At 38.2% G+C, this 13750-nt stretch overlaps 1 protein-coding gene across 3 annotated transcripts in view; it reads right to left on the bottom strand.

Annotated features, from left to right (window-relative positions):
• Positions 1 to 829: 829 nt before the first annotated feature.
• The window catches only part of LOC143296516 (kinesin light chain-like), an 89255-nt gene continuing 76334 nt past the window's right edge, over positions 830 to 13750 (bottom strand). For 2 of the 3 annotated variants that reach the window (XM_076608502.1, XM_076608505.1), the window contains 2 exons: positions 8786 to 8849; positions 830 to 8157 (listed from right to left, as the gene is read on the bottom strand). In XM_076608502.1, the coding sequence (XP_076464617.1) occupies positions 8077 to 8157; positions 8786 to 8849 (145 nt within the window). In that variant the 3' untranslated portion in view covers positions 830 to 8076. Of the gene's footprint in view, positions 8158 to 8785; positions 8850 to 12558; positions 12583 to 13750 lie in introns of all 3 variants that reach the window. The other variant, XM_076608503.1, reaches the window with a different exon arrangement.

Below are 13750 nucleotides of genomic sequence, written 5' to 3'. Positions count from 1 at the left end.
TGGCAAGGTCATGCCTACTGTGTTCTCATAAACCTTTGCTGTGCATCACATTTTGTGTGTCAATAACACATTTCATGCTACAGAAACTGCTGTACTGCTTCCCTGTTTCCATACTTCGTTGATCAAACGCGAGGTTAATCCCTTCTTTTCGGTCAGTTATGTCTTTTAAAAAATGACTCTGGTCTCTAAAAGCTGTCAGTTAGTGATTAATTAATAAAGCACAGCTGTGAAATGTTCCACATGAAATTAATCGTAAAATTCATTTTTAAAAGTTGACCCAGAAGGGGTTTTACAACCTCACCTATGTGGCCGAGGAGGAATCATCGAGAGACGTATAACCTGGCACTCAAAATACAATGCCTTTCATATAGATTCCTGATGAGATGGTATATATTTTTTGGTATTTCTAGTTTTAAATGGTTATATTCAAAATCTTTGATTTTGTGATTAATTCTACTGAAGTAATGTACCTTCATGTTGCTTTGAAAGTTGAGAAAGATATGAATGTTGTCTTGACCTGAGAAGCAAGGCAAGTGATTTAAAAAATATTTTTAAACATGCCTTAAAAGATAATAAAATGTTAAATTCAAGATCTTATTTGATTTTAAAGATAAGTTTTAAAGACAATACTTATGTTTTAAGTTTTGCCCAAGAAGAACATAGGTTCAACAAAGTGTGTGTATTGAACAAGTTTTGAGCTTTAGAAGACCTGTCTTTTTTTTATGGTGCACAGCTAAGGTTAAGAGAATCTCATTCACTTCTCCAACACGTAATGGTACATGCCCCCACAAGATGTACTGTTCTGTCATGCACACGCCAACATAGGACAAAACTGTGAAAATGACTTTATTTTCACGGAGCTAACCGCAGCCTTTTTCCATGACTTCGAAGCATGAACTTGAAAGGTGCTGTCACTGCAAAGGTCCGAAAACTTCCAATTTGGGAAGGAGAAAATCATTTTGTTCTGAATCACAAAAGCTTGCTGAATTTACTACTGAAAGATGACTCCGTTCTCCAAATCAGTCATGTCTATACAAAGTAGCCTTCTGAAACGGCAACACACACCAAAAAAACAAAAAACAAAAGATGGGGGAGGGCTGACTGAGAAGCCCTCTACACAAAGCCAAGATTCACACAGAACAGTCATACATGTAAAAACAATTATGCATACTTACATACAACTGGTAATATACGTTTATACAAGTTGATAAAATATGTATACCTAAGATGCATAATCTTGGTGCAAGCAGGAGAAAAAAAAAAAGTAAAGCAAGCATCCATTCACACTTAAGCAACAAGCGGACTGCAGAGAATTGTGTCAAAAACTACACAGATACAAACATGATGTAGTGTGTTTTTCAATGACGCACCCCCCACCCCACATAGCATAATACAACCCAAGTGAATGACTGGATAACCTGATGGACACGATGAAACTGATGTCTTAACACTGTATTATACAGCATAGCTGGAAACATGCTCTTGGGAAACAATGACATGATATAAAACAGAAGCTAAGTCAATATCCTTTGAGTAAAACCAGTTTGGTGATGGTTAAAAAAACAAACTGCACATAAATGAAAGTGGTTGAAGTTGTTCATCAAATGGACTTGATCAAAACAAAGTGGATTCAGAGCAAAGGGCAAGAAAAGGAATTAGGTACAGATCAAAACAAACTGAAAGTGGTTGTAGAGGCTATTTGTGGAATTAAACAAATTTCAGTGGCTTCAAGTTCAAAGCAAATGGTGAAAAAAGCTGGCTGGGAAACAAACTTGCAAGTGCAAGGCTAAGTTTCTAAAAACAAAGGGCAAAATAAGACTAAACCTTCTCAGACAAAATTGCAAAAAAGAAAAAAAAAGAGGAATGGTCTATCATCATCCGTGACATGAATTCCTATGGTGTTTTTTTATTCTACAGATAGCATGGAACAGGTTCTGAAAAGAGGGAAATGCTCCAGTCATTAACTCATCCATCATTGTTTAAAAACAAAAAAAGAAAAGAGCCCTGTGATTGGGGACGGGTGGGGGGGCGTTGCAAGTGGTATCCCTCTGCATCATACAGGTCCACAATGGACTCTGAAAACATCATTGCTTCATCTCAGAATTTCCACAAAGTCAAGGTGCTCCATAACAATACATATCCTCCTCTCAGTCAATACCACAAAAAAGAGCAGGGTCCACATCCCAATGTACAGGAAGTAATCCTGGTGCTGACACAACCAGGTTCCGAGATCTGGAGATGGGACTGAACTTTCAACACGAGCAAACTTAAAAACGGAAGATTAAAAATAACCAGACAGAAGCCACCAGTTAAGCAATAAGGAAAACCGTAGTGTGAAGCATTATGACAGCAACAGTAAGAAAGCACAAATTCATTCCTCTTAGCATAAGAAATACACTCTAATTATCAAGTACCTGTAATGTTTTATACCACTGAGGAATACCATTTCAAACTATAACCTTGTAAAACATGCAGAACATGCCAACAGTAAAAAGCAAAACTTTATCAAACATCATGTCTCCAATTTTACATTCTTATTTTTGGACAACTTCCGGAGTTGTCTTGGGTCTTCATCTCTGGAAGAAGATTTTGATCACAACCTTGTTATCACATTTTTAAAATGATATCTTTCCTTTTTTCTCTTCATACAAATTGTCTTCCAGTTCAACTTTTCTCCATTACCAATATGTCAGAAACTACAACTTTTTCTTAATGACTAAACATATTTGTTTGGCAATACACAGAATTGTTTATGTTTCACAGTCAACACAACTATCAACTCCAACACTTAGCAGAGACAAACCTGATGAAGCACTGCTTTCAACTAGTGAGTGAATAAGATTCAGAGGAGGAATCTGGGCTTTGTTTCATCTCTTCCATGTAAACCAGTTCCACAAAAGTATCCCCATTTTTCAAGATTTACCATGATCCATTTGATCCGCATGCCTGCAGATTCTTCCCCAGAATGCTTGTTCTTGGTCCGTGGAGCCAAGACGAAAAACTCTGCTTCACGAAATCCACTTTTGTACAGACACTATGTTGTGTTACAAAACCATTCCAAAATCTACCAGCTGAGCACCAACAACTACAGCCTTTTAAAAAAAAAAGTTTTTATAACCTTCAATGCTCCCTAAGAAGTGTCTTATTTTTCATTGATCTATATGTTTTCAAGCTTTCATGGGGAGGGCAGACACAATTCATACTGTGCCTTACTCTGAAGAAAGCCCCCCACCAATTTTACTGATTATTTTACAAATGACCATACCATTATTTCAGTTTTACTGCCTCAATTTGTGTGGACAATGAAGAACATCTTTAAAATGACAATGCAAGGTAACATTGACACAACTGTAGAGTGAAAAAAATAAACACTGAAGAGACTTGAAGCTAATTCCATTCACTATTTCAGCATTAAAAAAAAAGAAAGAAAGAAAACAACTACATGTTACTGCTGTTCTAAAGTGGAGATTCCAGATGAATACTGAGACCTCCCCACCCCCTCCATCCTGCCCTGTTGCAAACTATCTTCAGCAATTATGAGCCCCCACACGTGAATGGACACATCATTCACAACAGGACTGGGCTGAACGATTAATCTTAGTTAAAAAATGAAAGAGAAAAAGGCTTGCTTCATGTAAAGAATTTTCCAGTCTATGCTGACTAGAACTTGTAAGTTAGCAGTATTCACTGAGCTGAGATGCTTACCTCAGTGCCGTCCCTTTACTATTACCACAATGTTCGCAGCTGGCAAGACTTGTTCCACTATAGTTCGCACTGCTAGGCATACCAGTGGCCATGTGCTTTTGATTGTATAATGGACTGGGTCTTGTGCACCAGGGCAGTCCCGGCCAGTGTGAATATTAATGCCCTTTGAATGCTAATGTGTCTGCACTATGTACAATCTACAGAAAACAGGGCTACAAAATCTGAACAAAGTTACTCATCTACCTCACTTCATTATTTCAGCGGGAAAACTTACAGCATTTGAAACAGATATCTATTCACCTTTAGCTCTCACACAGCTCTACATACCAGAAGTCTATTCAGCTTGAACAGGGATAAAGGCCTCTGTTTCTGTCAAGATACCACAGAGTGATCTGGTAAATACTTGCTTTGCAACAAATTATTCTGCTGAAAATAGTAAACAAAAGTAACTCTGAGGGTCTAATAACTTGTCATCCATCCTTCTGCCAATATGCTTGACTAGGAATGTTGCCTTATAAAAAAAACAAAAAACAAAAACACCCAACTTATCCATTTACACCAAGTTCTAAACCTCTATACTTCCCTCAGAGAAGCAAAAGCTTTAACAAGCACAATAAAACTATAAACATAAAAAAAAAGCTGTGGTGGAAAATATCTAATTATGAACAGAAAAAAAGAGTCTAAAAGCATGTCAGCCATCTCTGTTTAGGGCAAAAGCCTGTTCACTTATGGTACACTGCAAAATATCATAATTTTACCCATCTTGTATGCATGGGACCTGGGGCATGGGGAAGGCGCACAGGGGTGGTGGTGGCAACTTTACACTGTACAAAGGTAAAGCCTGTCAATTTTTCTTCCAGGCCCAGGAGGAGAGGGAGACAGAGTAGTCAGTATGCCTCACACCATATCAGAACATAGCATCCAGCATCGTAGACAAACCAGTATCTAACATTTTGAAAGGAAGTGAAACACGATCCATCTTGCAAAGATAATGAACCCTACAAAATACTCAAACCATCTTTACAACCTATATAGAGAGGGTCTGTGCCGTCCATATCTTAACCCTAACTTTTTCTTTGTCTGGAGGCAAAAATTTTTATCCAACATTGCATCACATTTTTAGATGGTCACAGCACCCGAGAAAATTGGCTCTGGTGGGGGACCTGGTGAAAGGACACATCCATATTTACGCAGTGAACCTTTTAAGGAAATTTTGTTCTCCCCAAAATTATGTTCAACAAACCGTGACCCACTGATGACTTGGGCAGGGGTCTGACTCCTGCCCTTTGCAAAATACCACTCCACAAAAGCTGGGAAATCAAAAGTAGCTGCAGTTTGTGCCATCAATGGCTTGCGGTATGTGTAATTAAATGCCGATATTCCGGTGATGTCAGTGTTAACAACCTTTCCATGCTCAGCAAGCAGTTTCATCCGATATCATGTAACACAAGTTAGATACTAAGCTTGAACATAGCCAAGAAAAAAGAGAGGTCTGCAACCTCCCACCCCACAAAGTATGGTCAATCAATCAAAGCACAACTGTTCAGAAGCACGGCAACAAAGGAGACATGAAAGACTAAGCGGAATAAAGACAAGCTGATAAGCAGAAACAACCAACACAGGAGATCATGACCGACTGTCTAGGTGAAGGACTGTGGGGGGAAGGTGGTGGCGGTGGTGGTGAGGGAACAGTTGTGGATGTCACACACCCCAGGCAACATGACCCTGGGAGGTGGGGATGATCTTGTTTTGTTTTTTTCAACAGTACTGGCGAAGTGACAGGACAGTGGGGAGGAGGGGGAGTGAGGAGGTGTTAGTAAACTCTGATATCGTTCACTGCGCGCACACACATGCTTCCAAACTATTAAAATATAATAATAATAATGACAATCTAAAAAAAAAAAAAGAAAAAAAAGGAGAATGAAACAAAATTAGAATTACAGAAAGAATCTAGATACAAGAAAAACAGTCTCAAATATGACTGAGGAGAGAAATAGGGGGGAGAAAACAATCAATCAGCTAATCAAAACACAACCCCTTCCAAAACCAACACGAGTTAAAAAAAAAAAAAAAAAAAAAGAGCCGAAATGCAATAAAAACTATCATTTTACTGCATTCTATTCTCTCTGCTCCAACATTCGTACAAAAAAAAAAAGACAAAAAAAAAAAAAAAGACAAACCTTAAAAATAATTTTTCATTAAAAAAACAAAAACTACAACAAAACAAACAAAAAGCAAAGCTAAGTAAATCAATGCAGTACATAAATTCAGATATCCAGTTTGTCACTGAATGCTTTTTTCGTAACACCAATTCAAAACTAGTACATGCACTATATACAACAGCAATATCAATTAATAATAGTAATACTATAAATGCACTCACTCCCTGTAAAATTTTATCACCAACACATGGGTTATCGTTTCCTTCATGTAAATCATACCTGAGCACATCAATTTAGTTAGTAGACTGTCAAATAAAATTGATCATAAAAAAAAATATAAAGTGTATGACCAATGCTCTCTATCCTATTGTATGACTTGCTTTTCATTTATTTGTCTGGTATTTCATTCCTTTAGTTTTTAATTTGAGAAAAATGGTGAAAATCATTTAAATAGGCTGGAATAAAAAAAGAATAAAATAAAATACATACATGACCACGCCTGTACCATAAATGAATTTGGAATCAGTCTCTTGCTCAGCAGGCCAGGCTTTTGTTAATATGGCTTGGTATTCATGGATCTCACTTCATTTCTCACTTCAGTCTTTTCACTCAAGGGTAAAAACTAGCCCCAACAGAATCATGGAAGGAAGTGTGGGTGGAGCCAGGGTAAGACCAGAGCCAGAAACAAACCAAACAAATGGATCACAATTTACTCACCTTTATTTTACCTGGATTAACTGTCAATGTGGGCACATGCTTTGAATACGAACTTGTTTCCCTTTTTAATATTCCCTTATTATTATCAATATTTCGGAACACTTAGACAGCATCCACCAAAATAATAGTTATATATGTAAATCAATAAAAAACAAACAAACAAACCAAGAACTAGATAACTGCAAAAAGTCTCCCAGTAAGTACTCTAACAATTTCAGTTATCAACCATGAATTCCGGTGAACATTGAACACATAGCTCCCCCACAGAATGAAAAAATATACAAACCCCAAAACAACAAAACCAAAAACACTGGGGAGGGGGGTGGGGAGGGGGGAGGGGAAGAAAGCAAGTTAATATTTACCATCCATACACAAGGCTGTCATTCCATCCTTTGTCAAATTTACATGATGATGAAAGCAACGCAAAGTCTCTGCGCCTACACTTAATTAACGCTGGGACCACTGCAGTGCAGTGAGAAATGATCCCCAAACATGTTCCTCAGCTGCAAGCAGGAAGGGGGTGTGGGGGTGGGGGATGAAGGGAAGGAGGCAGTGTGACAACTAGGGGAACAACAACAGATGGAAAGCAAGAGGAAAGCCTTGAAACTACACTGAAGTCACAGAGGTTGGGTTTTTCCTTTTTTTATGTTTTCCGCTTTTGTACAATGAAAGAAAAGAGTCCATGGCTCCAACAAAGCATCAAGTCTTCAACACCTATGACATGACGTGCATCCAACCAACAAGAAGGCCCAACAGAAAAACTCAACACATCATGATATGCACACAATAGAAAGGTGGCAACCGCATAATCATAATAATGATGATAATAGTAATAAATTAAAAACCTGACCACAGGCCAGTCACACAGCCAGATGATGCTAATCATGACCACGTTCTGTCAACCAAGTGGACACTAGAGGATGGAACATGATCAATGACCAAGAAAAAAAAAAAAAAAAAGTAAATAAAAAAAAAAGATCAACAAGCATCAACAACCAACAAGATAAACAAACACTATAAACAATCCCTCAACTCAAGGTCTGGGCCCCCCTTCCCTCCCCTGCTTCCGCAGAGAAAAGACAACCACCATCATAACCAATCCTCCACTTAAAAAAAACAAAACAAACCCAAACCAGCTAACCCCCTCACAGACGTTCTTCTTTTCATCAACTGGAGTTTGGAAGAGGGGCTTCAGGACCCCCTTAGCACACACCAACAGGACCATTCAGTCAATGTCCCCACATGACACGCGGGGCAGGGAGGCGACGCTGACACAGAACGACGGACAGGATGCGTGGTTGCAGACGTGGAAGGTGGTTGTGGAGATGGAGGAGGAGGAGGAGGGTGATGGCAGAAGCATGAACGACAAAGTATAGCTCCCTCTCAGCTTGGGGACACAGAGAGAGACAGACAGAGACAGAGAGAGAGGGAGAGAGAGAGAGAGAGGGAGAGAGAGAGAGAGAGAGAGAGATGAATGGACAATGAACCAAAGTCAGCACAGGTGACTGGCTAGATTCTCCGAGCTGGCTGTTCGTCCTTGCATTCTCAAGTCTTGCACAGAGCCACGATGTGCCTGGAAATCAGCAGACAATTACAGCCTTGTCACTTTGCGATCAAAACAAGCACACCGTGTCATACTCCAATGAAAATAACTACACTGTGTCACTTTCAGTCACAATAACTATATCATGTCATATTTCAAATACAATAATCACATATACATAAAAAAAAAATCCTGACAGTGATTGATAATTACTTTATGAAACAGTGTAAATTACTTTTTTTTCTTTTTAAGGAGAAACTACAAATCCATAGAAACTGAACATATACTGACATCTATATTACTGAGCCTATTGCAGTATGTAAATGTTCATATGTGAAAATTACCACAAACGTATGAGCAAAAAACAAAAAGACTGCACTTCTGTGTGAATAATACTGTTACTGATATTGTTTATATGCTTTTATTCAAAATTTAAGATATCTATATCTGTCATTCCCAACTGTATTTCCACACATTGTGAGACTGAAGCATTGTGAACAGTTCTGAAGCCTCATCATCTCAAAGTTATCGCCCCCAACCCCCCCAACCCCCCACCACCCCTGCCCCCCTCCCCTAAGAAAGAAAAAAAAAAGAAAAAAAAAAGAGAAAAGAATCCATTCTGATATCTAAACCTCTAGTTGGGTTGTTGTATACTCACATGCAGTTTGTCATCTGTGCTACTGTGTATGTTGAGAACTGACAACGAGCTTGCTCTTTTCATACTGAAAGCAAACAAACAAAAAAGTCACAGTTACTGCAGTGAAATGCTGGTACATGTCTGATTTTTCCACACACACACACACACACCGTTTTCATTTGTTACAATAATGCCATGCATTATACCATTTAAAAAGTACAAGTGTTCAGAGAGAGACGTGTGTATTTTCACAGAGCACTCCTTGCATGTACAATACATTTTTATTCATCCTGCCGGAGATTAACTCTGAATTATGTGGAAATCAATGCAAATAATAAAAGAGCTGAGGACAGGGTTAAGAGGCATCAATGTTTTCGGCTTAAAACTTGCCTCTTCTAGGTATATCCCACCCCCACCCTTCCTCATTTCCTGCCTCACCCCTCATCAACAGGTGATGTGACGAGAATCAAATCTTGGGATGGAACTTCACAAAATATAACAAAAATAATGACTGAACAATTTCCATAATCACTCTATCACAAATGCTAAACATGCCACAGTAGGAGGATGAGGAGAGCTGCACAACATGACTTCACTCTGAATGAGATGATTAAGGCAAAGTTACAGAACGACATACAGAACATTCCAATCAAAACACTATCACGACACATTATACGTACATGTACATGTAAACATCATTCCATTCATTCACCCAGCTATCAATACTACTTCACATCAATCACGCACACACTCACACACGCACGCACTCACACACACACACACACACACACACACTCATATGCATGTACTCATACACACTATTCATGGTCAAAGCTGTACTTCAATCAATTTAAATGGAGATCATTACATCATTCAATAAGTCCACTCAGTCAATTGACATAGTTATTTTGTCCTTACCAGTTCAACTATTTTTCACAACCATCCAAAACAAACAAAAGTGCTTTAAAAGTCAGTGGCACCACATCAGAAGATAATGAGAAGAACAATCCACACACACATACATCACCAAACAAATCAATCAAACAAATATACGCAGCCTGGTGCGACTTTTCAGTTTGCACACAAGAGGCTGAAAACCATTAATGACTGTGTGCATTAAACCATTCATGCAACAGTCCCAGTCATCCCACTTTCCATCCCACAAGTGCTTATCAAAGCCTTATCACTGGAGATCATGTTCAAAATAAAACCTTCTGACATGCCAAGGATCCACGTTTAATCTAAGAGCCGGATGAACTGAACAAAATGAACAGTAAAACATCTTTGCAGTACTTTTTCACCACCTGGGTAATCAACACACAAGATCTTTAACAAGTTGAGCATATCTTAGGATGCTATGACAACACTTGTGGGCTGTATAACACTGCTGTAACAATGTGGTAAAAACAAAAATAAAGGTTCTTGTACACACTGAAATATACATGCAATGCAAATTAAGTCATGACCTATCCATGTACATTCTTTGGAGTGAATATCCTGGTTTGCTACCAACCGATGGGGTGGATGCACCATCCTAAACTTTCTTTTTAAAAATTCTTACCTCCTTTTCCATGAATTAACAATTTCTTTAAACATTCCCCACCCCCCAACACACACATACATGCATATTTTTACAACCAATTCCACCCCCACCCCCAATCCCTCCTCTAAATGACAGACACAGATAGACAGACAGAGAGGGAGAGAGAGAGAGAGAGAGAGAGAGAGAGAGAGAGAGAGAGAATAGAAAAGACAGACAGGACAGAAGAGGGGGTAGTCAGAAAAATACCAAAACGCAACATATAAGCATAAAAAAGAAGAAAAGAAATTTTAAAAAAAAGAAGAAGAAAGAATCAAAATGACAAAAACACTCCACACACACAGATGTCAACAGTGCTGCTCCAGTATAGACTGCAATGTTAAACCAGCTCTGCATCAAGTGTTTGTTACTCTGCTCTTCTTTCACGTGTGTCACGACTCTAATGGCTACTTTGCTCAAGCGTATGTAAGCAAGTTCTTAATAAAAACTGTGAAAATCTCCTTTCTTGTATATTTCTTCTTTTACAAAGCTTGAGAAAACCTGAACTATTTTTTTCTCAAGTTCCAACAAAAAGCTGAAAAGTAGTTTGATACCAATTAAAACTCTTTTAAAAAAAAAAAAAAAAAAAAGGAGCAAATTTGTGCTGACTGTGAATGTAATTCAAATGACCAAGGCATGGGTTCAGTTGTACATGTGTGTCTTGAATTTTTTTTTTTTTTTTTTAACTGGGCATTTTCAATCAATGTTGTAGATGTTTGGTCCTCTTCTCAACAGCAATACTTTTAATAAACAGTTCACAGTAACATTTCCATACAACATGTATTATAAAAGCCTCCTCGTTGTGATGATGCCTTTTTTTTTTCTTTTTTTAAATCTTGTTTTTTTAACTCACATCAATCTTGGCAGTTTCTATTCCAGTAAAATTAAGAGTTTTGTTTTCTTTCAAGTTTTATTCATTTTCAGTAATCTTAAACATATGTTGTTCAATACAGCTGACAGATATCAGATACAGATTGCAAGCAACAGATAAGGTGCTTATCTAAAATAAATGCAGAAAAAAATCAACCCAACGAAGTTCTTGACATGTAAGATAAATCATAATCAGACGGCAGTAAGACATGGACAGAAAACCAGAAAAAAACAAAAGCTCAATCACAAAATGTCACTCTTGTCACTCATCAAAACTAAATTCAAACACGCTGCCACACTTACCCTTCTCATCTGAAATGACGAAATAAAATAAAACCTTTAATTGGGTGTCCAACAGGAACAAAACAGGCTGAAGTGGCCAACCAAATGTACACATACAACCATACATCTTGCTCAAATTCTCTTTGTGTACTACTCAAAGCAGGACTGGGCAGTAATGCGATGAATTAAAAGCAGCTCGCTAAAAATATGCATTCAACAATGAAACCAAAGTGGCGGTTAACCCAGGAAGAGCATGGACATACTCACTGTATCTTGCTTTACGGACATTAGAAAAAGAAACTGCTAAAGTATCACAAACTACAGACATGTTACAGTAATTATGCTAATTACTTGAAGCTAAAGAGCTTGCGTAAGTTCTGCAATTCCTGCTCAAGCACTGAAAACCGCTGTTGTCATGTTCATTAAGAAAGCGCAACTGTTAAAGCACAGATGTATAATCAATTCCCAAGCACAGTACTGCATCAATGAGCCACAGGAACATATGCTCAAGTGTATACACATGCATGAGCACACAAACACACACACACACACACACAAGAATACAACATATACGCACATGCACGCACATACACACAATTCTGAAAAGAAACCCACAGTGAACTGTTAAAAAAAAAATCAGCACCGGACACATACTTGCATCCCTTTCCAGCAGATCAGACAGGCAGAGATATTATAGTGGCAATAAGAAATAAACACACACAATAATAATAAAACAAATAAACCAATAAGTAGGCAATAATAATTTTTTTCTTGGTTTTCTTTATAGCAACAAAGCGGAGAAGCTAAGAGCAAAGAATAAGTAAACTGAGTAATGCAAAGAGTTTTAAATAAAATATACACAGACATATACAAACACAAACTTTAAGCACACACGTATGTGTGCACACATTCTCCCACATCCAAACACTCCTACCGTCACGCAAACAGAAGAACAAATGACAGAAAAATGCGTACATAAATTGATGATAATGGTGAAGCCTCATTAGCAGGAAGTGCAGCAACACTTATCAAAATAAAATGTTTATGTAGATATACCACTGACCTTTCCCGAAGTGTCCAGTCTTTGCTTGAAACAAGCAGGCCACAAACAACTTAATTACAGGTTTTACATGCAGGTCACGTAATGTATGCATGAGCACAGTCAGTCATTACATGCAAGCTACATTACATTATTATTATTATTATTGTTGCTTATAGTCCAGTCGAACACACAGGGCCATATCAGGATAGTCAAACCATACAAATGCTCAACCGCATCATGATCAAGACAAAACTGTCACATCTACAAAAAAAACACTAAGACAAACCCACATAACATAGTTCATGACACAGTATCCCGACCATTTCACTCCTTATGGCAAATTAAGCCTAGGCCATGCTGAGGACGCCAGCCATTCCACTTAATTTATCACCCCCAATTTACAAAAAAATCATAAAAAGGCAAAAAAACAATACTTCAAAGCCAAACAAAAAATACATTAAAAAGCCATGTAGGCAAATAACACTGCAGAATGGGCAGCTAGTGCCCATCCCAGTGTTTACATCTCACTACCTTATCACCAGAGCAAAACAGCACAGATAGTATATCATAAAAACTGCGGAAAAGAGAAAATAATGTCAAGGTTTGCTTGAAAAAAGAAAGGGGAATGGACTGGGGAGGCAGACAGAGGAGACAGCAGTGAAGAAAGAAAAAAAGGCAGAAACAAAGAGAGTGACAGAAAAGAGGAAATTTCTAGCACAGAATTTCCAGAAGGCGGGGATGCTATTCATACTGAAAGACCTCCAGCTTCCCCACGAGGGGAGCTACATTACATGAACACACATGTACACATTACACATCACATGTATATAGTAATATACATATCATATGCACACACACTCACTCACATAATCGTCACACACACACATCTCAAGTACATACATATATAAAAAGTAAACATACAGTATCGAAACAACTGTTTTTGCTTTCTGAAAACTGTCCAATCAACCCACCCCCTCCCCTCCACCTTTCCCATCCCAAAAATGCCCACACCCACCCACATCTAACCAGTTACATCTTGATAATGAGAGATCTGTTTCATATTCATAACCTCTGTAAGAGGAAAAAATAAAGACTGACATTTATTCAACAAAAGTATGTACTCTGCAATCATATACACTGGTGCGTCTCTGTAAGTATGCATGCGTGTTGTTTCCCCGATACCAGGGGGGGAAGGGGAGGACTGAGGTGTGGA

This window comes from Babylonia areolata, chromosome 21 (genome assembly GCF_041734735.1).
Source record: "Babylonia areolata isolate BAREFJ2019XMU chromosome 21, ASM4173473v1, whole genome shotgun sequence".
In the NCBI taxonomy this organism is placed as follows: domain Eukaryota; kingdom Metazoa; phylum Mollusca; class Gastropoda; order Neogastropoda; family Buccinidae; genus Babylonia; species Babylonia areolata.
The sequence above is the reverse complement of the archived record's forward strand: the minus strand, read 5'-3'. Positions and strand labels throughout refer to the sequence as shown.